This window comes from Pongo pygmaeus, chromosome 2 (genome assembly GCF_028885625.2).
Source record: "Pongo pygmaeus isolate AG05252 chromosome 2, NHGRI_mPonPyg2-v2.0_pri, whole genome shotgun sequence".
Taxonomy (NCBI): Eukaryota; Metazoa; Chordata; class Mammalia; order Primates; family Hominidae; genus Pongo; species Pongo pygmaeus.
The window spans coordinates 55,172,263-55,199,307 of NC_085930.1; the positions used below are offsets into that span (position 1 = coordinate 55,172,263).

The 27,045-nt window shown below is 39.6% G+C and overlaps 1 protein-coding gene across 1 annotated transcript in view; it reads left to right on the plus strand.

Moving 5' to 3' along the window:
- The window catches only part of FAM162A (family with sequence similarity 162 member A), a 28,421-nt gene extending 1,376 nt beyond the window's left edge, over positions 1–27,045 (plus strand). Inside the window, exons 3-6 of the mRNA XM_054481090.2 lie at positions 18,943–19,065; positions 20,983–21,088; positions 24,337–24,445; positions 26,785–27,045. Coding sequence (XP_054337065.1) covers positions 18,943–19,065; positions 20,983–21,088; positions 24,337–24,445; positions 26,785–26,877 — 431 coding nt within the window. The 3' untranslated portion in view covers positions 26,878–27,045. The remainder of the gene's footprint in view (positions 1–18,942; positions 19,066–20,982; positions 21,089–24,336; positions 24,446–26,784) is intronic.

A 27,045-nucleotide genomic window follows, 5' to 3' on the forward strand; every position in this document is an offset into this window, starting at 1 on the left:
TTGAGTCTTCCCTCTTCCCCCTGCTCCTTCCTCTCTGGAGTTTATCCCAGAAAACCTCCAGTCTGAAGTTTCCCCACTCATTAAATGTCTGATTAGGCCAAGGATTTAGGTCTTACAGATTAATAATAATTGTTTTCTTAAAATGGAGGCTACATTACTTTTAAACACTTATGCAATTAATTGATTCGCATTTCTTGGAGGAAAGTGTAATTGAAGGATCTGCAGTTTGTTTTGGTGGTAGACATTTGTGTGATGACTATTTTGGACTTAGGTAATGAAAGCTTAATTCTTTTTTGGGGGGAGAACCAGCAGAGCCTTGGCATAGTAGGGGTTGAGAAATCAGAGGGCTTGCATTTTGACTCTTTTCTAGGTACCAGAGATCTTTTGTTCAATGGCACGCACTACATTATTAAAAAGTTGTTAATTCAATTTTTAAAGGAAAAATAGCCCCAAACTTGGCTATTCAAATAACATAAATGTATATTGTAAATGTAAATGAAGTTAATACAAAAAAAAAGAGTGAATGTTGCATAGTTTCACAAGTTTGATACATAACCTTCCCCACCTCAGGATTATCCTTTACACAGCTTATCTGGTGTTCCAGTGGAGAATGGACTGGAAAACATGTCTCAAACTAGAGAGTAGTATTATATTTACTTCCTTTAAAAGCAAACACTTCTTCCACTAAAATCCTCAATACTATGATTTCATTGATTTTGTCAGTTTTGTTGAACTAATTCACCTAAAATATCTTCTGTACATCCTATTAACATTATAAAGCTTTTCAACAAGGCAAGTGAAAGGATCATTGCTCTGTAAAAAAGTTAAAATGGACTGCATGAAAAGAACTTTGACATCTTGGAATTACTTTGACATCTTGGAACTAATACTGAGTATATTGTAAGTAGTTCATCTTCTTGCTTTGAGAATATATTTATGCATCTTGCATAAATTTATTTTTGCATCTCTGCAAACTTCTGATGTGTAAAAACTTCACTATTGACCACTTAACCAAAGCAGAATTCCTTGAGTGATTCAAGAACAATTTATTTTACTTCAGATATAAAATTTTTAATAGCACACTAAGGATGTTATATGAGCAGCTCTCTCCATATGATCTTCCACGAATGTCTGATGCTTTGTGAGCAACTCCGCAACAACCTACTACGTTTCACCCACTTCATAGCTAAACACTTTCATATACATTATTTTGCTGGATGGATTTCTCATAGCAGCCCTCTCAGGTAAGTCTTATTCCTCCCACACTTTATAAATGAAGAAACATAGGTCTGAGATGACTTGTCCAGGATCCCTTTGCCAGAAAATGTTAGAGCCAGGAGAGGGTACCCTTTAATTCTGGAATTTTTATACTTTTTGCTGTTGTTCAAGCTGTTCATTCAGGGGCTGTGCGTGTGTGAATTTGTCATGACTAATTGGATCTCATTAATCTGAAATGGAAGAGTCATGAAATGCAGATTTAGTTCTGAAATGAAAGTACACCTTCATGTGCAAATGGCTTTTCAAGAAAGAAGACTGCTTTAATAAGCAGCCTTAGCCAAAGGAATGATAGATCAAATAGAAATGTAGGCTCAGTGTGGTGACTCACACCTGCTATCCCAGCACTTTGGGAGGCTGATACTGGAGGACTGCTTGAGACCAGGAGTTTGAGACCAGCCTGGCTAACTTAGCAAGACCCTGTCTCTACAAAAAAAATTTTTTAAAATTAGCTGGGCATGGTGGCTCAAACCCATAGTCTCAGCTACTCAGGAGGCTGAGGCAAGAGGATCACTTGAGCCCAGAAGTTTGAGGCTGCATTGAGCTATAATACGATCGTGCTACCACATTCCAGTCTGGACAACAGAGTGAGACCCTGTCTCTGAAAAAAAAAAAAAAAAAAAAAGAAAAGAAGCATAATCTAGGCATACCTTACTTATCCAGAATATTTGGAATAAGATTCTCTAGGTAAGTGAAATTTCAGATAATCAAAACTTAACCTTATAAATGATGGACCTTTACTTTTGTTTCTGTTGGAAATCTTTGGTATACTCCCTTAGCAAACAATATAGCAAACATAATATAGGCTTTTATGAGCTCAAATTTGTTGTTTTGTAGATGTAGTTGTAGATAAAGATCAGGGTTGTTAACTTGTGGTACTGGACACCTCCACATTTGAGAGGTCCTGTGAACTTCTCAAATTTTTATGATTGTATACCATTTTTGAGAGAGAGGGTCCATATTTTATATCTGCTACTCAGAGGAGTTCATGCTCTTTAAGTTAAAAAGCACTGATACAGATGATTAGGAACTAAATGGCCATTTACCCACACTATGCTGGGTTTCGTAAGGGTAAACACTGGATCTGTTTTGTTTTTACTCAATCCTTACCACTTATTGGTGTTCAGCTCATAGTAGACAGGCAATACATATTTTTTGGATGAAGGATGCTAGGAAATATCTTGGAACATGCTGCAAATATAAGGTGAGTTTTCACACCTGTTTTCTCCTGAAAGAATAAAATAGATATAACTTTTAGGATAGTGTATCTTTCCACAGAATGATTATTAGTTCAAAGGAATGGAATGACCTTACAAGAATGTTTCTTCTTGAAAGAAAGTTTTGCTGCCCTAAACTCTGTTGACTGGTCAGATTTGAAAATGAATTTGTTACCGTCATTGTTACCAATGTAATGGACTATGGGCTGCCTTCCTTTTAGTTTAACCCACATCTCAGAGCATTAGAGTAGAGAGGTATCTTAGAAGTCAGGTAATTTAGTCCTTTAATTTTTACAGATGAGGAAACTTAAGGGCCAAGAAGGGAATCGGCTTGCCAAGGATCAAACAGGTACAGACCTGGGACATAGCCAATATCCCCTGGCTCCCATTCTGATTTTATTTCTACCGCATTCTGCCACCTTATTGTTCTTTTTGTTTGTTCTTGCTAACCAAACCTAAATGAGAACATACCCATTTTAACTACCCCCACCTTTGGCTTTGCTTATCGCTCCTTTCCAGGTCTTACCAAGCAAGTATTTATTGAGTATACAATGGATGCCCTGTATGTATACTGTGAAGGCTCTAAGATGAATGGACTGCCCCACTCCTAGGGCTGATTTATTGCAATGAACAAACAAACATATATAATATACCATTGGCTTCAAGAATTCTGAGATTCTTGAAGGCTCCATTGAAACGAAGGGGTGTGAGAGTGATGTGAGTACATGTAGGGACGGTAATGAGTCTGAAAAAGGATATGAGAGAGGAAAGATTACCTTAGGGCTTTGATCAGGAGGTAATAGGAGATAAAGTGTAGTGTTTGGAGAAGTTTGAACCGAGTGAATTTGGACCAAAAAAACCTTTTAGCAGGAGAAGTAACACAAGAAACATTTCTGGAAAATTAACACAGCAACTACATACCAGTTGATTTGCTGCTACCTATGAAGATATTACAGTAACTGATGTGTGAGGTGATGATGGAAATAACGAATATATTTAGGAAGTGTCTTGAAGAAAGGATGAGTTTGGAGATACTGAGTAAGGAAGGACTTAAAGACAAGTTTTTTAATGTTGAGGACTACAGAAGTATTGCCTCATTGTCAGAAATAAGAAAGTTGGAAAAATAATCAGAAATACCATCAAAGATTTGTGTTAGTTTGGCAGAGAAGATGGTGCATTATTGAGTAGGTTTAGGTGGCACTGAGTTATAGGTTGTGAGAGGTTGAAGATCTGAGGGCAAAGGAAGAGTAAAGTTATAAAGATAAAGATATGGGAGCAATTAGTCTGGAGTTGATTTTTAAAACAGAATGGAGGAGTCCTTCCAGAGAGTAGCACAGAATAGAAGCAAGGACTAAGCCTTGGAGGTATGACATGGTATAAATAATAGGAACTGGGAAAGAAGACATTAAAGAAGATTGGTCATAGAGGTTGGAGATGAAGTGAGAGAATATGGTGGTACAATGTAAGGAGGCATTGAATCCTTGTAGAAAGATGAGATCAGTAGAATCAAATGGCCACAAAAATGGGAAGAGTAGAGTCAGAAGGGCTAATGATGAGAATCTAAAAAAATGTATTCATGACCAGGCGCGGTGGCTCAAGCTTGTAATCCCAGCATTTTGGGAGGCCGAGGTGGGCGGATCACGAGGTCAGGAGATCGAGACCATCCTGGCTAACACGGTGAAACCCCGTCTCTACTAAAACACAAAAAATTAGCCGGGCGTGGTGGTGGGCGCCTGTAGTCCCAGCTACTCAGGAGGCTGAGGCAGGAGAATGGCATGAACCCGGGAGGCGGAGCTTGCAGTGAGCTGAGATCACACCACTGCACTCCAGCCTGGGCAACAGAGCAAGACTCCATCTCAAAAAAAAAAAAAAATGTATTCATATGACTAGAAAGAGGTCACTAATGTTGGTAGAGTAATTTTAGTAAAATGATTGGAGAAGGAAACATTGTAGCAAAATAAAGTGTGGGTGGTGAAGTGAAGTAGTAGATACATGCCATTTATTCAATCATTTGAGCTATGAAAAAGAGGAAATAAGAATTTTGTTAATAGGACCTGTTGAGAACAAGTGAATGCTTTGTCCAACATAGTGGACCTTCAGTGTTATTGTAGAGTAATAAGACAGAATTCTCATTAACTACTAGTAGAAGTTACTGAAGTAGTCAGCCTTTCTGGAAAGTACTTTAGATAGATAGATAGATAGAGAAGTAGTCACCCTTTCTGGAAAGTAGTTTAGATAGATAGATAGATAAGATAAGATAGATAAGGTGGATATATGGAAACGTAAAGGAGTTCATACCGTTTTACCCTTCACTTCCAGGATTTTGTTCTAAGAAAATAATCAGAAATACCATCAAAGATGTATGTAGAGAACTGTTCATTGAAACATCACTTATAATACTGAAAAACTGGAAACAAATCAAGTTGTAGGGAATTACTACATTCAGGTTATAGCTGTGTGTTAGGTTTTGTACAGCTATTAAAAGTATTAATATCTTGGAAAGTATTTGTGACATAGCAAGATACAGTATTATCTGATTATGAAAAATGTATATGTTGTATGTAAGTATAGGAAAGGTCTGAAAAGAAATATTAATGCACCAAGTTGGTATCCCTAAGTGGTATGATTATGAGTGCTTTTATTTTTCTTCACATCTTTTTTTAATTTCCAAATTTTCTGTAATGAGCAAGTGTTACTTTCATCATTTAAAGTTTGTTTTACTAAAAGCTTTTTACATAATAACATGGTGTATAACAACTTGGTGGTACAAAGGTTTTTGCACAGCGAGACCTGATCTCTACAAAACAAATTTTTTTAATTAGCTAGACATGGTGGCATCTGCCTGTGGTCCCAACTACTCCAGAAAATGATACAGGAGGATCGCTTGAGCCCAGGAGTTCAAAGTTACAGTGAGCTGTGATCGCTCCACTGCACTTTACCCTGGGTGACAAAGTGAGACCTTGTCTCTAAAAAAAAAAAAATACGTTTTTTAGTTTTGATTTTAAAGATGGGGGAGATAACATTTGGCAGGAAAAAGGCAGTGGAAAATAAGGATAAGTTTGGTACGACATCCCTCAGCAGAGGGATTACTACTTAAGAATGAAGGAAGACTGGTATTTCTCCAAGCCTGCAGGGAAGGATGAGAAAACGGATATAGGGAGTCTGTTTCTGTCACAAAGCCCAGGTCAACAGCTAAGGCCTAGAGAGTTTCAGATAGACACTCTGGGGAGTGGGTTGTAATATTGATTCTCTGATTCCCGAAGAGTTGTCATATCTCCAGTCACATCACCTACAGTTTTCTCCAAGCGGACCTTGAAAGATTCTGAGAAAGAAAAAGCATCCCTACCTTTCCTCACTGTCTACCATGGGATTGGAAAGGATATTTATGGAAAGGAGGGGACTACCAGGAGAGAAGCTGGTACTTTAACCAGCCTCACCCTGGCTGACCACTATAGCCTTCAGCTAGCAATGATATTTCTAAGGCACTGGTTTTCAGATTATGGGTCCCCCATAGCAGAAGTTTCACCGTTACCTGGGCAATTGTTAGAACTGCACATTCTCAAGTTCTGTCCATACTTACTGTATCATTTGGGTCCAGTAATCTGTTTCACAGGGTGCCCCAGGTGATTTCGATAGATAAAAAAGTTTAAGAACCTTTACTCTTACGATTAGCTGTTTGCCACCCAGAGCCTTAGAGACAGCTGTGAGGCTTCATCTTAACTTCCTGCTAGGGCCCTGGAGACACAGAACTGGTCAGCCGGGGACAAGCTGTTAAGTCCAGCTAGAGGGTTAAAGGGCTGTTTTTCTTTTGGTTTGTATGTTTTTAATCGTGATCCCCCAGAGGACGGAAAATTTCTTGCTTGGACGTCTGGTCAGTATATTCTGTCTCTCTGAGAGAAAACGAAGGTCTTAGTAATGATATTAAAGCTTGTTTATGCTTTCATGTTGTTATAATTGCAAAATAAAAACCAAGACCACATCAAATACTTCAGACATTTTTTAGTGATAACTTTTTTAAATTTTAAATTTTATTTTATTTTATTTTTGAGAGAAGGTCTGGCATTATCGCCCAGGCTGCAGTGCAGTGGCAGGATCTCAGCTCTCTGCAACCTCTGCCTCCAGGGCTCAAGCCACCCTCCTGCCTCAGCCTCCTGAGTAGCTGGGACCACAGGCACATGCCACTGCACCCAGCTAATTTTTGAATTTTTTGTAGAGATGGGGTTTCACTATGTAGTGATAACATTTTTAAAAATATTTTTTAAGCAAGACCTCGTCTTTAAAAAAATATTTTTACATTAGTCTATTATTCTAATATCTATAATAAGATAATATTTGTGTATGTTTTAATCAGCATTTATACTGTAGGGAGGTAAAAGTTATTAGCATACAATATGAAGTTGTAGTAAGAAAAAGTTGGGACATACAGTCTGATCTAGGTGAACCTTTCATGTCTCCAAGTCCCTACCCTCCGTGACTACCTCGGTACCTCTCTCACATCAAATTCTACTTGTCTTCCCATTATTCATTCTGTTCTGGCCATACTGGCCTCCTCTTTATGGGCTCTAGAATCTTTTAGGGTCTTTGCATTTATAATTCTTTCTGTTTGGAATATTTTTCCACCAGATAGCTGCATAGCTAGCCCTTGCTTCCCTTCAAGAGTGACATTCTCACAGAGGACTTCCTGACTACCCTATGTAAAATTTCATACACAGCCCATTCCAAACACATACTTCATGTCCCCATTGTTAATTTTTTTCTCTCTGGCACTTGGTATCTAACATATATATAACTTTCTCCCCAGTAGAATGCAAGTTCTATTGGCACAGATTTTTATCTTTTTTGAATATTGCCTAAAACAATGCCTGGCACATAGGAAGTACTTTGCTGAATGAATTACTCCAGCATACATCAATGTCACTGATAGTAGGTATACATGTTAGCATTGTTTGCTTTATTTTTTCTCAAACTGAGCTAGCTGAGAGGCGGTTTGTCTTCTGTTCTCCTAAACTGCCTTTGTTCTGTAATTAGGAGGGTTGGGAAAGGACAGCTGTCTTAGGAAATAATTATTGATTCTTTTTCTGTTTAAAGAGCAGAGTCCTTCTAGCTTGCTGCCGGTTAACCTTGTTCCTTTTGTAAGTGCCTGCCAAAGGAGAAATGGGATAGCATTGTGTGAGATGGGGCCTTGTAGGTCACATTAAACCAGTGGTTCTCTGGGGAGATGAAAAAGTCCTGGAGATGGATAGTAGTAATAGTTGCACAGCAGTGTAAATGTACTTAATGCCACTGAATTGTACACTTAAAATAATTAAAATGGTAAATTTTATGTTATGTATATTTAACCACATCTTAGGGGAGAGAAACTCCTAGGTTCTCAAAGTATAGTCCAGAACCAGCAGTAGCAGCATCACCTAGGAACTTGTTAGAAATGCGAATTCCCAGCCTCCATTCCAGAACTGTGGATGCAGAAACTGGAGGTAGACAGCCTAATGATTTGTGTTTTAACAAAGCATTCCTCTGATTCACACGAAACACTAAAACACTAAAATTTGAGGATCACAGGATTTAATAATTGTGTCTTAATCCTGAGTGCTATGAAAATCTATTGAAGAGTTTCATAGACTTTTCCCATGGCCTCATAACTGCATAATTACCTTTGTCAGAAATCCTGACCACATTAGGGGTAAAATTGAAAAGTGTTCTAGAAGTTTTATCAAAGTTAACGTTTTACATAATATTTCAAAAAAAAAATAAACTTAACAGTTAGAGAGCCTGCTGTGTTTCAAGCATCTTACCAGATGCTCCCATATTTGCTTTTCCATTTAACCCTCAAATCAACTTTGGTACAAGAAACACTGCATTATCCACATTTTAAAAGAAGAAACAAGCTAAAAGCAGTTAATTTATCTCCTTTCCACTAGGTGGCACTGATGTTGTGTTTACCAGATCCAGGCAAAGCTTTCTGGGATTTATAGCCCTAGAAAACGAAATAAATGAGGCCTTTTATGAAAAAGACCATGTGGCAGGTAACCACAAATAGAGATTCCAAATTCTGGTGTGTCACGAGTAAGGACCTCTGAAAATCCATTTTTACCTAAAAGCAATGATAACACTGCCAGAAGTTGGCAGAAGCAACTTTTCCAGAACTCTGGAAAATTACCAGGCATTTGTGACAATCCGAGGAGCATTTATCCAAAAAAAAAGACTGAAATCATGGTAGGACAGCAAGTCTTGTGGAGTTTTAACTTGCTTTATTCCTGTCTTCTTTCAGCTTCACAATAGCCTTGAAAACCAACAGCCTCACAAATCACAGTTGCTTTGAAAACCAGCAGCCTTGCAGGCACTGAAGAAGGCAGAATGGGTTTAGAGTTCTCCAAAACTTCCAGCTGCAGAGAATTGTTACTATTTGACTTGTCTGACAGTTCACTGGAAACCCCACTCACAGGGCTTGTCTTTTTTCACCTGACTTGGAGTTTATTCACTGCAAACAGTGTTTTCCCTGGTGCATTTGTTGAAAATAATCAGCAGCACTTGTTTGACATAACATGGAGTGGGTAACAGCTGGGTCAAACAAGAAGCTGGGGAATGAGATGTCCATCCTGACATCCGGAAAGCTCTGACATATTTCTAGAATGTAATATGTGTAAGGTTGGACACATTTTCCAGGAAAAACCTGACAGGTCTCTAAGCTCTCACCTCACATTTAGTCTCTGTCCAAGCACGAATGGAAGGTGTGTTAGGCCAGTCTCGCATTGCTAAAAAGAAATACCTACGACTAGGTAATTTATAAAGAAAAGCAGTTTAATTGGCTCATGGTTCTTCAGGCTGTACAGGAAACATGATACTGGCATTTGTCCAGTTTCTAGGGAGGCCTTAGGAAACTTACAATCATGGTGGAAGGCGAAGGGGGAGCTGCCATGTCACATGTCCAGAGCAAGAGCAAGAGAGATCAGGGAGGTGCCACACACTTTTAAACGACCAGATCTCATAAGAACTCACTATCATGAGGACAGCACCAAGAAGGATGGTGCTAAACTATTCATGAGAAATCCACCCCCATGATCCACTTACTTCCCACCAGACCACACCTCCAACACTGGGGGTTACATTTCAACATGAGATTTGGGTGGGGGTACAGATCCAAACTATATCAGAAGGCTAAGGCAGTGTTGCAGACTGCCTGCCTGAGGGTAGAAGACGTGCCCCAACATGCACACACAGCCCGTAGGCAAACACTTAATAAACTTAAAGGCATTTATTAGTCTCTCCAGTTACTAGCTGACCACTAAGATAACCAGACAGACCTCTGTGGCCAAACACACGAAGGATACAAGGAGCGACTATGAACAACTCTATGCCAAAAATTACATAAACCAGATGAAATGGACACACTTTTAGAAAAATTATCAAAACTAAGCCAAGAAAAAATAAAATATCTGAAAAGTCCTGTAACAGGAGATTGAACTGGTGATTTTAAAACTTCCTGCAAAGAAAAAGTCCAGGCCCAGATGGCTTCAATTGTGCATTCTACCAAACATTTAAAGAAAAAAATAGAACTAACCTTTCACAAATTCTTCCAAAATACAAAAGAGGAGGGATCACTTCCCAATACATTTGATGAGGCCACATTATCCTCATACCAAAACCCCCCCAAAAAAATCTCAAGAAAACTACAGACCCATATATATCCCTTAGGAATATTGATGCAGAAATCCTCAAGAACTGCTACAAAATGAATCCAGTGACATGAAAAATTATAGACTCTGATCAAGTGGGATATATGCTAAAAATGTAAGGTTAGGACTCCTGACTCAACATCATTCACCATGTTAATACAATAAAGGAAAAAAACACATAACCACATCAGTAAACACAGAAAAAGCATTTGACAAAATGCAACTCCTCTTCATTATAAAAACACTCAGAAACTATGAATAGAAAGGAACTTCCTCAACCTGATAAAGGGCATTAAATGAAAAACCCACAACTAACATCTGACTTAATGGTGAAAGGCTGACTGCGTTTCCGCCAGGACATGACAAGGATGTCCATTTTCAACAGACATTTCTGTTCAACACTGTACTTACTGGAGGTTCTCATTAGGGAATTTAGGCAGGAAAAACAATAAGTGGCAAAAGAAGTAAAACTGTATTCCCAGATAACATGATCATGTATATAGAAAATCCTAAGGAATACACACACACATACCCTATTAGACAAAATGTTGAACAGTTTTGCAGTATGCAAGATAAATGGGCAATAAATAATGCAAACATGAAGAAAATTCCATTTATAATAACATCAAAAAGAATAACAAAGTTTAAAACGTACTCTGGAAATTGCAAAAACACTACTGAAAGAAACTAAAGAAGACCCAAATAAATGGAAAGACATCCCATGTTCATGGTTTGAGAGACTTAATATTTTTAAGATGGAAGTAGTCCTCAAATTGATCTACAGATTCAACACAATCCCCAACAAAATCCCAGCTGGGGTCTTTGCAGAGATTGACAAGCTGATCCTCAAATTCATACAGAAATTTAAGGGACCCTGAGTAGGCAAACTAATCTTTAAAAAAAAAAGCCAAGTTGGATGACTCATACTTCTGATTAAAAACTTAACTACAAAGCTGTAATAATTAAGACAGTGTGGTGCTGGCATAAGGACAGACATTTAGATCAGTGGAATAGAATTGATAGTCCAGAAATATACTCTCATATTTACAGTCAATTGGTTTTCTGTATTGCGCTAAAACAACTCAGTGTGGAAAAGAATAGTCTTTTAAACAAGTGGTGCTGGGAGAACTGGATATTTACATGCCAAAGAATGAATTTGGATCCTTTCCACATAAAGTATACTAGTATAACTCAAAATGTATCACGGACCTAAATGTTAGAGCTAAAACTATAAAATTCTTAGAATATAGGAGTAAATCTTTGTGACATCGTATATGGCACCAAAAGCTCAAGCAATAAAAGAAAAGATGGATAAACTGGACCTCACCTAAATTAAATTTTTTTGTACTTCAAAGGACATCATCAAGATTGTGAAAAGATACTCATGGAATGGGAGACTATATTTGCAAATTACATATCAGATAAGGAAAGAACTCTTACAACTCAAAAATAAAAAGACATAACCCTACTTAAAAAAAAATAGGCAGAGGAACTAAATAGATGTTTCTCCAGAGAAGATATGCAAATGGCCAATTAGTACATGAAAAGATCCTCGTTATTACTCATTAGATAAATGTAACTTAAGACTACAATGAGATACCACTTCATACCTACTGGGACAGTTATAATCAAAAAGAATAACAAATGTGGGTATGGATGTGAAGAAATTGGAACCCTCATATATAGAAATGTGAAATGTTACAGCCACTTGGAAAATGGTCTTGTAATTCCTTAAATGATTAAATGGAGAGTTATATCACCCAGTTATTTCACCCCTTAGTATATACCCCACAAATGAAAATACATGTTCCTCAAAAACTTGTACACAAATGTTTATAACAGCATTATTCATAATAGCCAAAAAGTGGAAACCACCCAAATGTCCATTAGTTGACTAATGTGTAAACAAACTTTGGTATAGTGGAATAAAATTTGTCAATAAAAAGCAATCAAGTACTGACAAATGCTACAACATGGATGAACCTTGAAAATATAAGTAAAAGAAGACAGTCGTAAAAGGCAACATGTTGTATGATTCCATTTATATAAAATGTCCAGAATATGCAAATCCATAGAGACTGAAAGTAAATTAGTGACTTTCTAAGGGTTGGGGGAAGGAGGAAACAGGGAATGACTGCTAATGTATTGAGGATTTCTTTCTGGGGTGATGAATGTCTTCTGGAATTAGATAGTAGTGATCAATACACAACTTAGTGAATATATGAAAACCACTGAATTTCACACTTTAAAAGTGAGTTTTATGGTAGGGAATTATGTATCAATAAAAGTATTATTTTAAAAATCTTGACAAACAGGAACATATTTTCATGAGAAGTCCACAGTAGTGTCTTTTAAATTGTTATGTTCAAAAGATTTTTTTTTTTAACAGCAAGGGGGAAAAGTAAGGAAATGATGCTTTTCACCATCATTGGGAAAACCGCCTCTGTAACCATATTTTACTCCTGCTGCCTCTCTCACCTCCCCTTATTGCTCCAAACTCTGAGGCTGCAAGACACCCAAGTGGGAGTTTGGAACTTCCAAGGCACAGTCTTTTTATCTACTAGCAAATTCATTTTTAACCACAAAGGTCTGAGGGCACACTCTTACTGCATTCAATACAAGTCTTGGGCATTCCATTTCTGTCATCTAGAGCATCATATAGTGGCAAAGCCCTAGTCAGATTTCTCTCTGGTGCCTTTCCAGCTTTCATTTCTGTTCCACTCCTCCACATCCTAGGGACTCGGGCTCTTAGGTGTCTTCTGATTCTCAGGAGCCTATACCAGACCTGGCCTCATCTGCACCACAATCCCAAGATCAGAATTACTCTCCTTTTCTCCCACCTGATCAAAACTATTTCTGGTTGTCTCTGCTTCTGATTTTAATTAATTAAAATTATTCATGCTAAAGCTGAAGGTAAGAATTGCTAATGAAAACTAATTTCTTAAATTATTTTATGAAGGTATTTCCTAGCTTTGTTCACTGAAAAGGCAAAAACAGTGACAAACTGAAAAAAAATGAGCCCCCGCTAACGAGTCTCTAAAAACATTTCTTTAAAAGAACCAGAGCCCATTGGGAGGAATGTGTGATTCGAAGTCAGGCAGAAAACATTTAAAATCAGTCTGGAATATCTTACCAGAAAGAAAGCTATCAATGACCACTGAGGATGTGTTGAAAGGACTCAGGAGCCAACTTAGAAGGGTTCCCAATGGGATTAAAAGGAACAACTGAAATAGTCTAGAGCACATCACATGTGTAAAAATGTAACATAAGGAAGTGCAAGAAAACCAATTTGTCCATTTTAAAACTGGCAAATAAAGGGAAAGAATCCAGCATTTAGTCCACATTTTCTGCATGGTTTATGCCTTAAGATAACCAAATAGTTAATGTGAAAGGGGAGAATACCACCATTTTGCAATCCCTAATGAAATAAATGGATCTAGGTAATAATCACCGTTGTCTGCTTAAAAAAAAAATTAGATGAAAGGTTGATGGGGAATTTTATAAAAGGTGAATCAGACTGATAGCATGTACTGATCAATCTTAACATGAAAAGAGACAAAATTGGCATATGCCCATTGATGTGGCATAATAAGACATACACAATACCACTTATGACATTCTTGCTAAAAGATCTAATCTAAATCTTTCCAGCCTCAAAAATCTGTTTACAAGGAATAGAGGAGTTTGGAGAATATGTTGGACAACACCATGGGGGTGTGATTAGCAAAATCTAAAATTGAGGGACGCTATAGGACTAAAGACTGGTTTCTTTAACAAATAAATGATCAAAAAAATGTAAGAGGGGAGACCTATAGATGTAAAGAAACTCAGGAAGCATCAACCATATTCAGTTTGTGCACCCATTTTGAATAAGCCAACTGTAAAAAAAAAAATGAGCCTATCAGAAATTTCATCTTAATAGGATTTGATCATAATATACTGATAATAAGGAACATTTAAAAATTATAATAGTATTTCAGATATGATTTTGAAATATATACTGAAGTATTTGTGAATGAACTAATATAATATTTGGGATTTGCTTTAAAACAATCTAGTAAGGGGTAGATAGTAGATGGAATTTAGGTTAAACGATATTTTAAAAATTTTTTAAGTTCAGGGCTACATGTGCAGGTTTGTTAATATAGGTAAACTTATGTCACAGAGGTTTGCTGTACAGTTTATTTTGTCATCCAGGCACTAAGCCTAGCACCCATTAGTTATCTTTTCTGATCCTCTCCTCCTACCACCCACAACCCTCAGGCAGGCCCCAATGTTTGTTGTTCCCTTCTGTTTGTCCATGTGTTCTCATTATTTAGCTCCCACTTATAAATGAGAACATGCAGTATTTGGTTTTCTGTTCCTGTGTTAGTTTGCTAAGGATAATGAATGACCTCCAGCTCCATCTGTGTTCCTACAGAGGACATGCTCTCATTCTTTTTTTATGGCCATGTAGTATTTCATAGTGTATATGTACCATATTTTTTTATTTTATTTATTTATTTTTTGAGACACAGTCTCACTCTGTTGCCCAGGTTGGAGTGCACTGTCATGATCTAGGCTCACTGCAACCTTCGGCTCCGGGGTTCAAGTGAGCAATTCTCATGCCTCAGCCACCCAAGTAGCTGGGATTACAGGCATGCACCACTGGGCCCAGCCTAAAGAAAAGACCACATTTTCTTTATCCAGTCTGCCATTGATGGACATTTAGATTGATTCATGTCTTTACTGTTGTGAATAGTGCTGCAGTGAACATACACATTCATGTGTCTTTATGATAGAACATTTATATTCCTTTGGAGATATACCCAGTAATGGCATTGCTGGGTCTAATGGTAGTTCTGTTTTTAGGTCTTTGAGGAATCACCATACTTCTTTCCACAATGGTTGAACTAATTTATACTCCCATCAACAGCATGTAAGTGTTCCTTTTTCTCTGAAACCTCACCACAGCATCCCTTATTTTTTGACTTTTTAATAGCCATTCTGCCCAGGCGCCGTGGCTTATGCCTATAATCCCGGCACTTTGGGAGGCTGAGGCAGGTGGATCACCTGAGGTCAGGAGTTCAAGACCAGCCTGGCCAACATGGTAAAACCCTGTCTCTATTAAAAATACAGAAATTAGGCAGGCGTGGTGGCAGACGCCTGTAATCCCAGCTACTTGGAAGGCTGAAGCAGGAGAATCGCTTGAACCTGGGAGGTGGAGTTTGCAGTGAGCTGAGACCACACCATTGCACTCCAGCCTGGGCAACAAGAGTAAAACTAAATAGCAAAGGCTTTGAACCAACCCAAATGCCCATCAGTGATAGAGTGGATAAAGAAAATGTGGCACATATACACCATGGAATACCATGCAGCCATAAAAAGGATGAGTTCATGTGCCTTGCAGGGACATGGATGAAGCTGGAAACCATCATTCTCAGCAAACTAACACAGGAACAGAAAACCAAACAGCGCATGTTCTCACTCATAAGTGGGAGTTGAACAATGAAAACACATGAACACAGGGAGGGGAACATCACACACCAGGGCCTATCAGGGGGTGGGGGTTTAGGGGAGGGATAGCACTGGGAGAAATAGCTAATGTAGATGACGAGTTGATGGGTGCAGCAAACCACCATGGCATGTGTATACCTATGTAACAAACCTGCATGTTCTGCACATGTATCCTAGAACTTAAATCCATAAATAAATAAAAAAGACTGAGAATGGCCGGGCACGGTGGCTCACACCTGTAATCCCAGCACTTTGGGAGGCTGAGGCAGTCGGATCACCTGAGGTCAGGAGTTTGAGACTAGCCTGACCAACATGGAGAAACCCCGTCTCTACTAAAAATATGAAAAAATTAGCTGGGCATGGTGGCAGGCACCTGTAATCCCAGCTACGTGGGAGGCTGAGGCAGGAGAATCGCTTGAACCTGGGAGACAGAGGTTGCGGTGAGCCGAGATCACACCACTGCTCTCCAGCCTGGGCACCAAGAGCGAATCTCCATCTCAAAACAAAACAAAACAAAAGACTGAGGATATAGTTACTATATAGAGATGTTCATTGGGGAGAAATTCAATAGAGTCTTGAATATTCTCGTGATGTGCAGAATAATTATGTAGAGATTATTTTAAATCATAAATACATCTTAATATCTTAAATGTGTTTTGTTTTCCATATATACTTAAGATATTTCTATAAAAATGTCTTATCCTAATATTTGCCAACAAGAGTCTTGTGTAACCTTTTGAAAGTTGAGTAATAACTGTAATGCTGCTTTGCTTATTTTTCATAAAACAGTGATTTTCTTTAATATATCTGAAAATGCATTTTTCATTTATTTTTTCTTATTATTATATGTGTATATCAAGTGTGGCATTTGAGAGTCTGTTGATAAAATTTACAAAAGTAGAATTACGATTGTATCTCTTATTTTGTGTGCTTTTGTTAAACATATGTCGATTTATTTTGCCAACATTATTATATAGACAGAGAACTCCTGTTCTTTTCTTTCAGGTTAGTTCATGTGATCCTGGTTAATGGAACATAAGTGAGATTTTATGGGTGACAGGGAGAGCGATCAGGCTTTACTTGAGAGCACATGGGAAAAGAAGGGGGCTATCTCTTCACAAAGATTTAAGTATCTCATAAGAACTGTTTGCCAGTGCAATTATGAATAAGTGTATTTGTGCCTAATTTTTATTTTTTAAAAGCTCAGGTGATTATAATTTCATCTGTGAAATGTTGGAAGTATAGTCTGATTAAAATAGTATATATCTAAAAAAATAAATAATAGCCATTCTGGCTGGTTGTGAGATGGTATTGCATTGTGGTTTTGATTTGCATTTCTCTAGTGATCGGTGATGTTACTTTTTTTTCTGTATGCCTGTTGGCTGCACGTATGTCTTCTTTTGAAAAGTGTCTGCTCATGTCCTTTGCCCACCTTTTAATGGGCTGGTGTTTTTTTTCTTGATAATTTGTTTAAGTTCCTTATAGAGCTGGATATTAGACCTTTGTCAGATGCATAGTTTGCAAAAATTTTGTCGCATTCTGTTAGTTGTTTACTCTGTTGATAGTTTCTTTTGCTGTGCAGAACCTGTTTAGTTTCTGCACAGTAAAAGTTAAATTTATTAGATCCCATTTGTCCATTTTTGCTTTTGTTGCAATTGCTTTTGGCATCTTCATCGTGAAATCTTTGCCCATTCCTATGTCCAGAATGGTATTGTCTAGGTTGTCTTCCAGGGTTTTTCTAGAGGTTAAATGATATTTATTAGCCATATAGCGATCATTGTTGAAAATGGGTGATGAGTATATAGGGGTTTGTAATACTACTATCTGTGCTTTGAGTTTAAATTTTTAAAATAAACTACATATATTCTTATATATATAGTTTTAAACTTATATATAGTTCAAAACTACATCTAAAATTGATTTCTAATTAAGGACTTGTGGCTTGCAAGGAGCAAGGCTTTCTTTTTTTTTTTTTTTTAAATTAAGTATTTATTGATCATTCTTGGGTGTTTCTTGGAGAGGGGGATATGGCAGGGTCATAGGATAATAGTGGAGAGAAGGTCAGGAGATAAACACATGAACAAAGGTCTCTGGTTTTCCTAGGCAGAGGACCCTGCGGCCTTCTGCAGTGTTTGTGCCCCTGGGTACTTGAGATTAGGGAGTGGTGATGACTCTTAAAGAGCATGCTGCCTTCAAGCATCTGTTTAACAAAGCACATCTTGCACCGCCCTTAATCCATTTAACCCTGAGTTGACACAGCACATGTTTCAGAGAGCACGGGGCTGGGGGAAAGGCCATAGATCAACAGCATCCCAAGGCAGAAGAATTTCTCCTAGTCAGAACAAAATGGAGTCTCCTATGCCCACCTCTTTCTACACAGACACAGCAACAATCTGATCTCTCCTTCCTTTCCCCACACTTCCCCCCCTTCTTTTCAACAAAACCGCCATCGTCCTCATGGCCCGCTCCCGATGGTCGCTGTCTCTTCCGAGCTGTTGGGTACACCTCCCAGACAGGGCGGCCGGGCAGAGGCGTTCCTCACCTCCCAGACAGGGCTGCCGGGCAGAGGCGCTCCTCACCTCCCAGACAGGGCAGCCGGGCAGAGGCGCTCCTCACCTCCCAGACAGGGCGGCCAGGCAGAGGAGCTCCTCACTTCCCAGACGGGGCGGCCGGGCAGAGACGCTCCTCACTTCCCAGACGGGGCAGCCTGGCAGAGGCGCTCCTCACTTCCTCCCAGACGGGGTGGCAGCCAGGCAGAGGCGCTCCTCACCTCCCAGACGGGGCGGCCGGGCAGAGGCGCTCCTCACTTCCCTGATGGGGCGGCCGGGCAGAGGCGAGGAGCAAGGCTTTCTAGAGTCACTTGCTGACCACTACAGCCCCCTAACCAGTTTATCAGCATCGTATTGGCAACTTGGTGACCTAGTTTATCACTTTTGGGAGGTTACTAATCTTTACCTAAACAGCCCTGATGCCATAATACATAATATTGCCACCAGAGCCATTGTTATGATAAGACGCATGTGGGAAGTACTTATTTAAAATTTACAGCTGATAACATTTTTATGTTGTAAATTCCTAATTTCCTAATCAATAAAACATTTATAGTTTAAAACAGCATCAAGCATAGCACTTTAAATATAGTATGTGTATCTTACATATAGTAAATTCATTTCCTAAATGAACTTTTATAAATGAAACGTAACTTGCAGGTATTTCTTATTTTGAGAAAACATCACATTTTCTTTCTTTCTTTCTTTGAAACATTTTTCTCTCTTTTTTAGGAAGCTGTTTTAGGTTATGTGAAAGAGATGTTTTCTCATCTCTAAGGCTTACCAGAAGCTCTGATTTGAAGAGAATAAATGGATTTTGCACGAAACCACAGGAAAGTCCCAGAGCTCCATCCCGTAAGTTTTTATTTTTTTCTATTTATGGAGTAGGTAGCTCCCAAAGAGTAGAAAAACTTGGAATCAAAAGAACCCAAAAGAGAAGAGGTTCCTATATCATACCCTCCCATGTAAAGAGAACACATTATGTTCACATTGTGCATGTGCACATGACCAATATGAGCACAACGCGGGAGGCCTGAGGGAGGCCCATGTTCCTACATCATGCAACGCGGGAGGCCTGAGGGAGGCCCATGTTCCTACATCATGCAACGCGGGAGGCCTGAGGGAGGCCCATGTTCCTACATCATGCAACGCGGGAGGCCTGAGGGAGGCCCATGTTCCTACATCATGCAACGCGGGAGGCCTGAGGGAGGCCCATGTTCCTACATCATGCAACGCGGGAGGCCTGAGGGAGGCCCATGTTCCTACATCATGCAACGCGGGAGGCCTGAGGGAGGCCCATGTTCCTACATCATGCAACGCGGGAGGCCTGAGGGAGGCCCATGTTCCTACATCATGCAACGCGGGAGGCCTGAGGGAGGCCCATGTTCCTACATCATGCAACGCGGGAGGCCTGAGGGAGGCCCATGTTCCTACATCATGCAACGCGGGAGGCCTGAGGGAGGCCCATGTTCCTACATCATGCAACGCGGGAGGCCTGAGGGAGGCCCATGTTCCTACATCATGCAACGCGGGAGGCCTGAGGGAGGCCCATGTTCCTACATCATGCAACGCGGGAGGCCTGAGGGAGGCCCATGTTCCTACATCATGCAACGCGGGAGGCCTGAGGGAGGCCCATGTTCCTACATCATGCAACGCGGGAGGCCTGAGGGAGGCCCATGTTCCTACATCATACCTCCCATGTTTTACTCATATGCAGGCCCATCTTCCTACATCACACTTCTCATGTTTTACTCATACGTAGGCCCATGTTCCTACAGCAGACCTCCCATGTTGTACTAATATTGGTCATGGGCACATGTACAGTAGTTTCTTCATTTTTAGCATTTGTCATTTTCATCTTCTTGCCTGTAGGGTTGGACTGGAGCTTTCTGTAGGAGAATGGATGCACCAAAGTAAATAGTAGTCCAGAAATTATGTTTTAAAGAACTCCAAAGATGAACCAAATTAAGATATTATGCGTTAGGTAAAAATATAAGCAGGGCCTTCTCCTTATCACCCTCACTGGCTCTCCCTTTGCACTGATTTTTATCTCTATTCCCGACTTATTAATGAAATGACTCAGATGGCATATATTCCCTTCAGACTCAACAAATCTTTAAGTAGTATTCATGCTCTTTCCTTGCCCAACTGGGTCTTTTCCCGTCTTCTTTTAGTTACAATACTGCTGTTGTCTTAGTCATCCAAGTTTGAGCTTCTTCGTGACTCCTTCCTCTTTGGCTTAACCAGTCTCCACATTCTTTCAGTCATCCTCAGACTGACTTCATCTCTCTTTCCACTGCTACAACTCTGGTTCAGAGAATATCCCCTCACCCTTGTATTACAGTCTCCCATTTGGACTTTTTGCCCACTCTACCCTGTCCCCCTTTTCTCTCTCCATCCATTGTACAGATAATAAGCCTTCCTAAGACATTAGTTTCTTCCTTGTTTCAAAATGTACAGTAGTTCCCAATCAAGTCTAAACCCCTTAGCCTGACATTCAAGATCTGGTAAAATCTGATTGTACCTTACAAACTTTTTCTTAGTCTACTGAAGTCAGACAAGCTCCTCACCGTTTCCTTGGGATTTTATAATCTTATTTGGAAAATGAAGCATCCTAAGAAATTCCATTCAAATAAAGTTCTAATTAACTTCAGGTTTCTCAGTGTTTCTGTTTAGTGACTAGTTAAAAAGCACTAATACCATTTTTCTGTTGTTAAATTTGAGAGTTACAATCTCAAACACGTAAAATTTCTTGTCTGGTTTTTCTCATAGGCACTTACAACAGAGTGCCTTTACACAAACCTACGGAATGGCAGAAAAAGATCCTCGTATGGTCAGGTCGCTTCAAAAAGGAAGATGAAATCCCAGAGACTGTCTCGTGAGTGCTGAATTTAGTATTACAAGCAGCTTTCATTTCTCACTGATCTAAGGGAAAAGCAATGCCTCTGAGTTCCAACTGTTTAAAACTTTTCAACCAAATTTGAAAACATTTTTCACTTTTCCAAATGTTTTATCTTTGGTAAGTACTTGGAATATAAACAATGCTAGAAAACCTGTGTATTATCATTGTTACGTTACATAGTGACTAGTGAAGAACTGTCAGGTACTCTGAAGTCAATTGATTATTTGATTTCATCCCCTGGCTACAGAAGTGTGACTTTTTTAAAGTTTGTTTTTAATCTAGGTATATAAATTAAGTACCATTGACAATGACTATATTCCCCCAAATCCACTTAAGTACTCAACCTTAGGCATAAAAGTATTTAATTGCAATATTCTGGAATTCAGGAAAGAGTGCTTCCTGTCACCAACTTCCTTAAACCTAAGGGAAGGGATCTTGGCTGGGATCTTGGAACTTTTTCAGAGTTTGTAGATGATGAGTGCAGGTTCCTCCAACACAGTTTCTCAACTCAGTACTATTGATATTTGGGGCTTGATAATGCTTTGTGGCAGGGGGGTGTCCTATTTGTTGGAAGATGTTTGGCAGCATCCCCGGCTTCTGCCCCCTAGATGCCTGTAGCATTGCCGCAGTGCTGACAACCAGAAATGTCTCCAGACACTGCCAAATGTCCAAGGGGCACCAGCGAGGTGGGAATCTCCCCTGGTTGAGAACCAGTGCCCTAGCCTCATGTTAAAGACCCTAACTGGCTGGCATCTTGGCTAAAAAGAGATTCTGAGAAATAGATGTCATCTCCCCTGTGAGGCATCATCCTATTCAGGGACAGGGACTTTGGACAAAGCTCTTGGAAGTTCCCTGTTGGCAAGAAACTATTCCTGGATCTTCTGGTCTCTGGTTTCAAGTCATGACTGAAAAAGATCTGAGCTCATTCAGGATTTCTTTCCCAGGGAAATATGTAGTATTTACTTTCTGTTTACAACAGCTTTAATAGAGCTTTTCTGCTTCTGCCAGTCAAATTGATAGCACATTACTTTAACTAGAATTATTTCAGCAGGAAAGCCCTAGTTTTTCTTAGCTCAAGTCATGTATTCTTCTGGGAAATAAGAGAATACTGGAAATAACAGTGACATCAGGTTCTTGCCTATGCCCTAATTCTTCCTATACCAGCAGAAAATAAGCTGGTGTACACCCATGGCCCTAGCAGATGCTGTATAGGCTTTGCTATAGAACACCTTTCTCAGTCTGCCTAATAGTTGATTCCAAGATCCCCTCAGGCCCAAAATACTACGTCACGAATCACTCTGGAAGGGTCTTTTCTGGGCCTGGGCAGCCATTTATCCTTGTGCTGGTAGTTCTGAAGAGGCACTGCTTAACTTGCCCGTTCCTATTACTCCCTTATGGGATGGATTACTTTTCATGAGGATCATGGCACTTCAAATCCCATAAAATACCGTCAACATGGGAAGTCAGTTTGTGGTTAGTGGAATCTCAGGTGCTCCTAACTGACCAATTTGACAGTCCTTAGCAGTTGTCTTGGGTTCCTGCCAGCCTGCAGGCCCAGCTTAAGTGCCTGGAGAACCCCGTCCACATGCTGCCTCACAGGTCCCAGCTGCTACATCACATTGTACATGGCTTAATCATCTTCCTCCTTCCACCTGCAACATCCCAGACCCTTTGCCTCCTTCCAAGCATTTTTAAAGTACTCCCCTCCCCAATTTTAAAAGTAATATATGTTAAATATCTCAGGGGAAAGAAAGCACTTCAATCCCATCATCTAGAGATAATCATTTCCTATTTACACATCTACTGAGAAGGACATAAGTTAATCCTGGGCCCCATAAGGGCTCCACATCCCCTGCCTTGAGGTTCTGCCAGACACCGAGGTAACAGAATCGTGACCACCAGGTGTGGCAATGCATGCCTATAGCCCTGGCTGCTCAGGAGGCTGAGGCAGGAGGATCGCTTCAGTCTAAGATTTTGAGTCCAGCCTGGGCAACATGGTAAGTCCCCATCTCTTTAAATAAAGTAAATTAAAAATAGAACCATGACTCACTGCCTACTTGCAAAATCACCAAGGTAGATTGGCCTTCTCTTTAGACTCTTCTATGTTAAGCCTCTTAGCTTTCACACAAGAATGATGAACCAACCGGCCGGGTGCGGTGGCTAACGCCTGTAATCCCAGCACTTTGGGAGGCCGAGGCAGGCGGATCATGAGGTCAGGAGATCAAGACCATCCTGGCTAACACGGTGAAACCCTGTCTCTACTAAAAATACAAAAAATTAGCCCGGCGTAGTGGCGGGCGCCTGTAGTCCCAGCTACTCGGGAGGCTGAGGTGGGAGAATGGCGTGAACCCGGGAGGCGGAGCTTGCAGTGAGCCGAGATCGCGCCACTGCACTCCAGCCTGGGCGACAGAGCCAGACTCCGTCTCAAAAAAAATAAAATAAAATAAAAAAGAATGATGAACCAACCGTCAACTTTTTTTTAAGGCACATGGGTCTGTATTCAGTGGATAGGTTAGAAGAGCTGCACTTTGGCACTTGCCAAAGACCACAATATCAAGTTCACTGTCACTCAATTTTAGCAAAACATTTGTTTAAAAAGATAAATATTAAGGAGCATTGCTTAAAGGATCTTCCTACTATTTTAGATATTCTCAAATCTATTCTGGGTTCAAGACAGAGAGCAAAAAGCTGGGTATATGGAGCACATTGGTTAACTTTCTCCAATGTTTGATCTTTCTGAATTGTGCTTTGTGTTGAAACATATGAAGTTTATTGTAGTATCTGTTGTCAAGATGTTTTCAGACGATGACTAGATCACATAATGTCTTCTTAAGAACCTCAGGGAGAAATGACTGTTTCACTTCTAGCATTTATAGGCTGCTTGGAAACCTGAGAGCCAAAATTGGGGTCCACCATAGCAAGTGTAGATTAATATGCCTTGCCCTTTTTTTTTTTTTTGGCTTTGTTGTTCTCTTTTTGTTTTCTTCTTTTGTACTTAATTGTGTGCTATCTTGTATTTTATATATAAATGAGTTACGAAAAATGCCTCATCCTCCCCAAAGTCCTATGAGATCTCTAGTCCCTTTTTGAAGAGATCTCTAGGTCTCCCTATTTATATTTATAGACACTACTACATTTTGAATTTATACACAGCCTTTTATCCTGCGCAACTTCAGAAAGGGAAAAGTTAATAACTTTCTCTCATGATCTCATTGTATTACTAGGTTGGAGATGCTTGATACTGCAAAGAACAAGATGCGAGTGAAGATCAGCTATCTAATGATTGCCCTGACGGTGGTAGGATGCATCTGCATGGTTATTGAGGGCAAGAAGGTGAGAAGGGGTTTCTTCTCTATCCAGTGTGTATGTTCTCCACCAAGAACCTAGAATAAATCAGGGATTGACCCTTGTATTTACCCTCTGAGAAGAGGAGGCTACTTTCTACATTACATGAGAAAAGATAAGCAAAAAAATAAGACATATTGGGAACAAGCCTGGAATATCATCCTTGGGGATAGATAGCAAATCCTAACTTTGGCGTGGTGAAGAAGAACTAAATTCATTTTGTGTAATGTAAATTTAAAAAGTGTTGCTGATGGCAGATGTCATAATGTAAATTAAGAAATAGGACACTGGCATATTTAATAACCCATTGCGTATTTCCAGAGTGCTCTTGGTACCCAAGTGTATTTACCCTCACCATAACTGCCTTCAGCATGGTGAGCTTCTTAGCGGGGTTCTTTATTTGAAGCTCAGCCAGACAGGGCCATGTGTCTAAGGACCACAGCTCCTAAGTAGTACATAGGAATACAAGTCCAGAAATCTTTAGCACAGATTATAATTAATAGCTATCACTAATTGAACACTCACTGCATTCCAGGTACTTTTCTAGCTGGTATCTCATCTGAACCTCACAAAAACACTATAAGATAAGTATTATTAGGACCTGATTTATAGATGAGGAAAACTATAGCTTAGAAAGCGTTAGTAATTTGCCCAAGGCCACATATCTCCTTAATGACGAGCCACAATGTGAACCTAGACCCAATTCAGGTAATAGGAAAATTGCTCCCATTTATTGAGTGCTTATTATGTAACAGGCACTGTTAAGCTCACTTAATCACCCCCATAACCCTAAGAGGTAAATAGTTTTCCCAAACTCACACAGCTAACAAGTGGCAAGATAAAAATTTAGACCCAAGTTTGCAGGTTACCAAACCTCATACTATACTATCTTGCTATAAAGCTATAGTTGTTTTTATATTCAGCAGCTTTGGTCAGATTCTTCTTTTAATACCATGTATAATTCTATATATCAGTTTCCATGTGGAAAGTGATGTCTTACAACTACTTTAAGATACTAAAAAGGTCCTTCTACATACCCACTCTTAACTGACTTTCTTATCCTCAGTAATTCCAGAGTAAAAGGAAATGTACTTTTGGCTGTCTTCAGTCTTGCAGTTAAATGGAAATACTGACCATTTTAGGCTGACCTCATGGGAGTACGAAGGGGCAAATGTGCTGAACTGGGTGAAGTTCTCTTGAAAACTCTGTTCCCACCCCACTTCATTTTTTTTTCTTGTCTCCCTCTTTGACCTCTCATGCATAGTTCTCAGATTAAAACCAGCAGAAACATGTGGACAGGACTGTGAGCTTGTAGGATTCTGAGAAATTTGCATTGCTTTTGTATACTCGATTGTACTATCTGAGTTTAAATACTCCAGAAGCAAATTATTCATGTGGAATCTCTTCTAGCATCATCCAGGGGTATATGCTGTGTATTTTAGAGAGTTCTTCTCCTGTTCTTTACCATAAAATTGTAACATTTTAGTTTTATGGAATTTCCATTTCCATAAATGCTACTGGAATGGAGAACTTTTGAACTTAATGTGATTTGGAAGAGAAAAATTAGCATTGTGTATTTTGCTCTCACCATCAACTTCCCTTTCTCCCCCCCGCCACCCACATACCCAATTCTTTTACATATGAAATTACACAGATAGAAGGAAATATCAGCTTAGGGTGCTAGTTTCACTTATTTGGTATAAAAGTTTTGAAACTGGCCAGTATGTAAGCTTCATAGAAATCTGACTGTTTACATGGAGGGAAACAAGGGAAGAGGACGGTTGCCTCCCCCACTCAAAGGATGGAATTGTAGTACAGATACTCGTGGAAATCATCAATGGTAGTATTTGGTTAAAGTCTGGGATTCCCAAAGCTGAATGTTTTTGGTAAAAGAGAAGTGAGGAACTAGAAGGATCTGAGTATGCAGATAAGTTGGGGAAGGAGAAATGGTAGCAACAAAGAAAAGTGAAAGAAGAAAAACAGGATAGAAATGGCAATGAGAAGGTATTTAGTATAAAAGAGAAGTGGGGTGGAATGAGAAGAAAGTATAAGAGAAAAGGAGAGGATAAAGACTGAAAGAAAGGGGCCAGAAGGGAAGAAAAAGGGGAGGTGTGGCACTTCTTACTTATGTTTGAATGGATGAGCTGCTGTTCTCGGAAGCATACGAGGAAGTTGAAGCACATGGAGGAGACTGCCGTGCTCAGTGTCCAAGCAGCAGAGGACTCCATGCCTCCATGCTTCTGTTAACCTGCTGTCATCAGTGCAAGGTAAAGACACCCTCCCCTGACCAGCATACAAATCACCTGTTCAAATCTGTTTTGCTTTAGGCTGCCCAAAGACACGAGTCTTTAACAAGCTTGAACTTAGAAAAGAAAGCTCGTCTGAGAGAGGAAGCAGCTATGAAGGCCAAAACAGAGTAGCAGAGGTATCCGTGTTGGCTGGATTTTGAAAATCCAGGAATTATGTTACAACGTGCCTGTATTAAAAAGGATGTGGTATGAGGATCCATTTCATAAAGTATGATTTGCCCAAACCTGTACCATTTCCGTATTTCTGCTGTAGAAGTAGAAATAAATTTTCTTAAATAA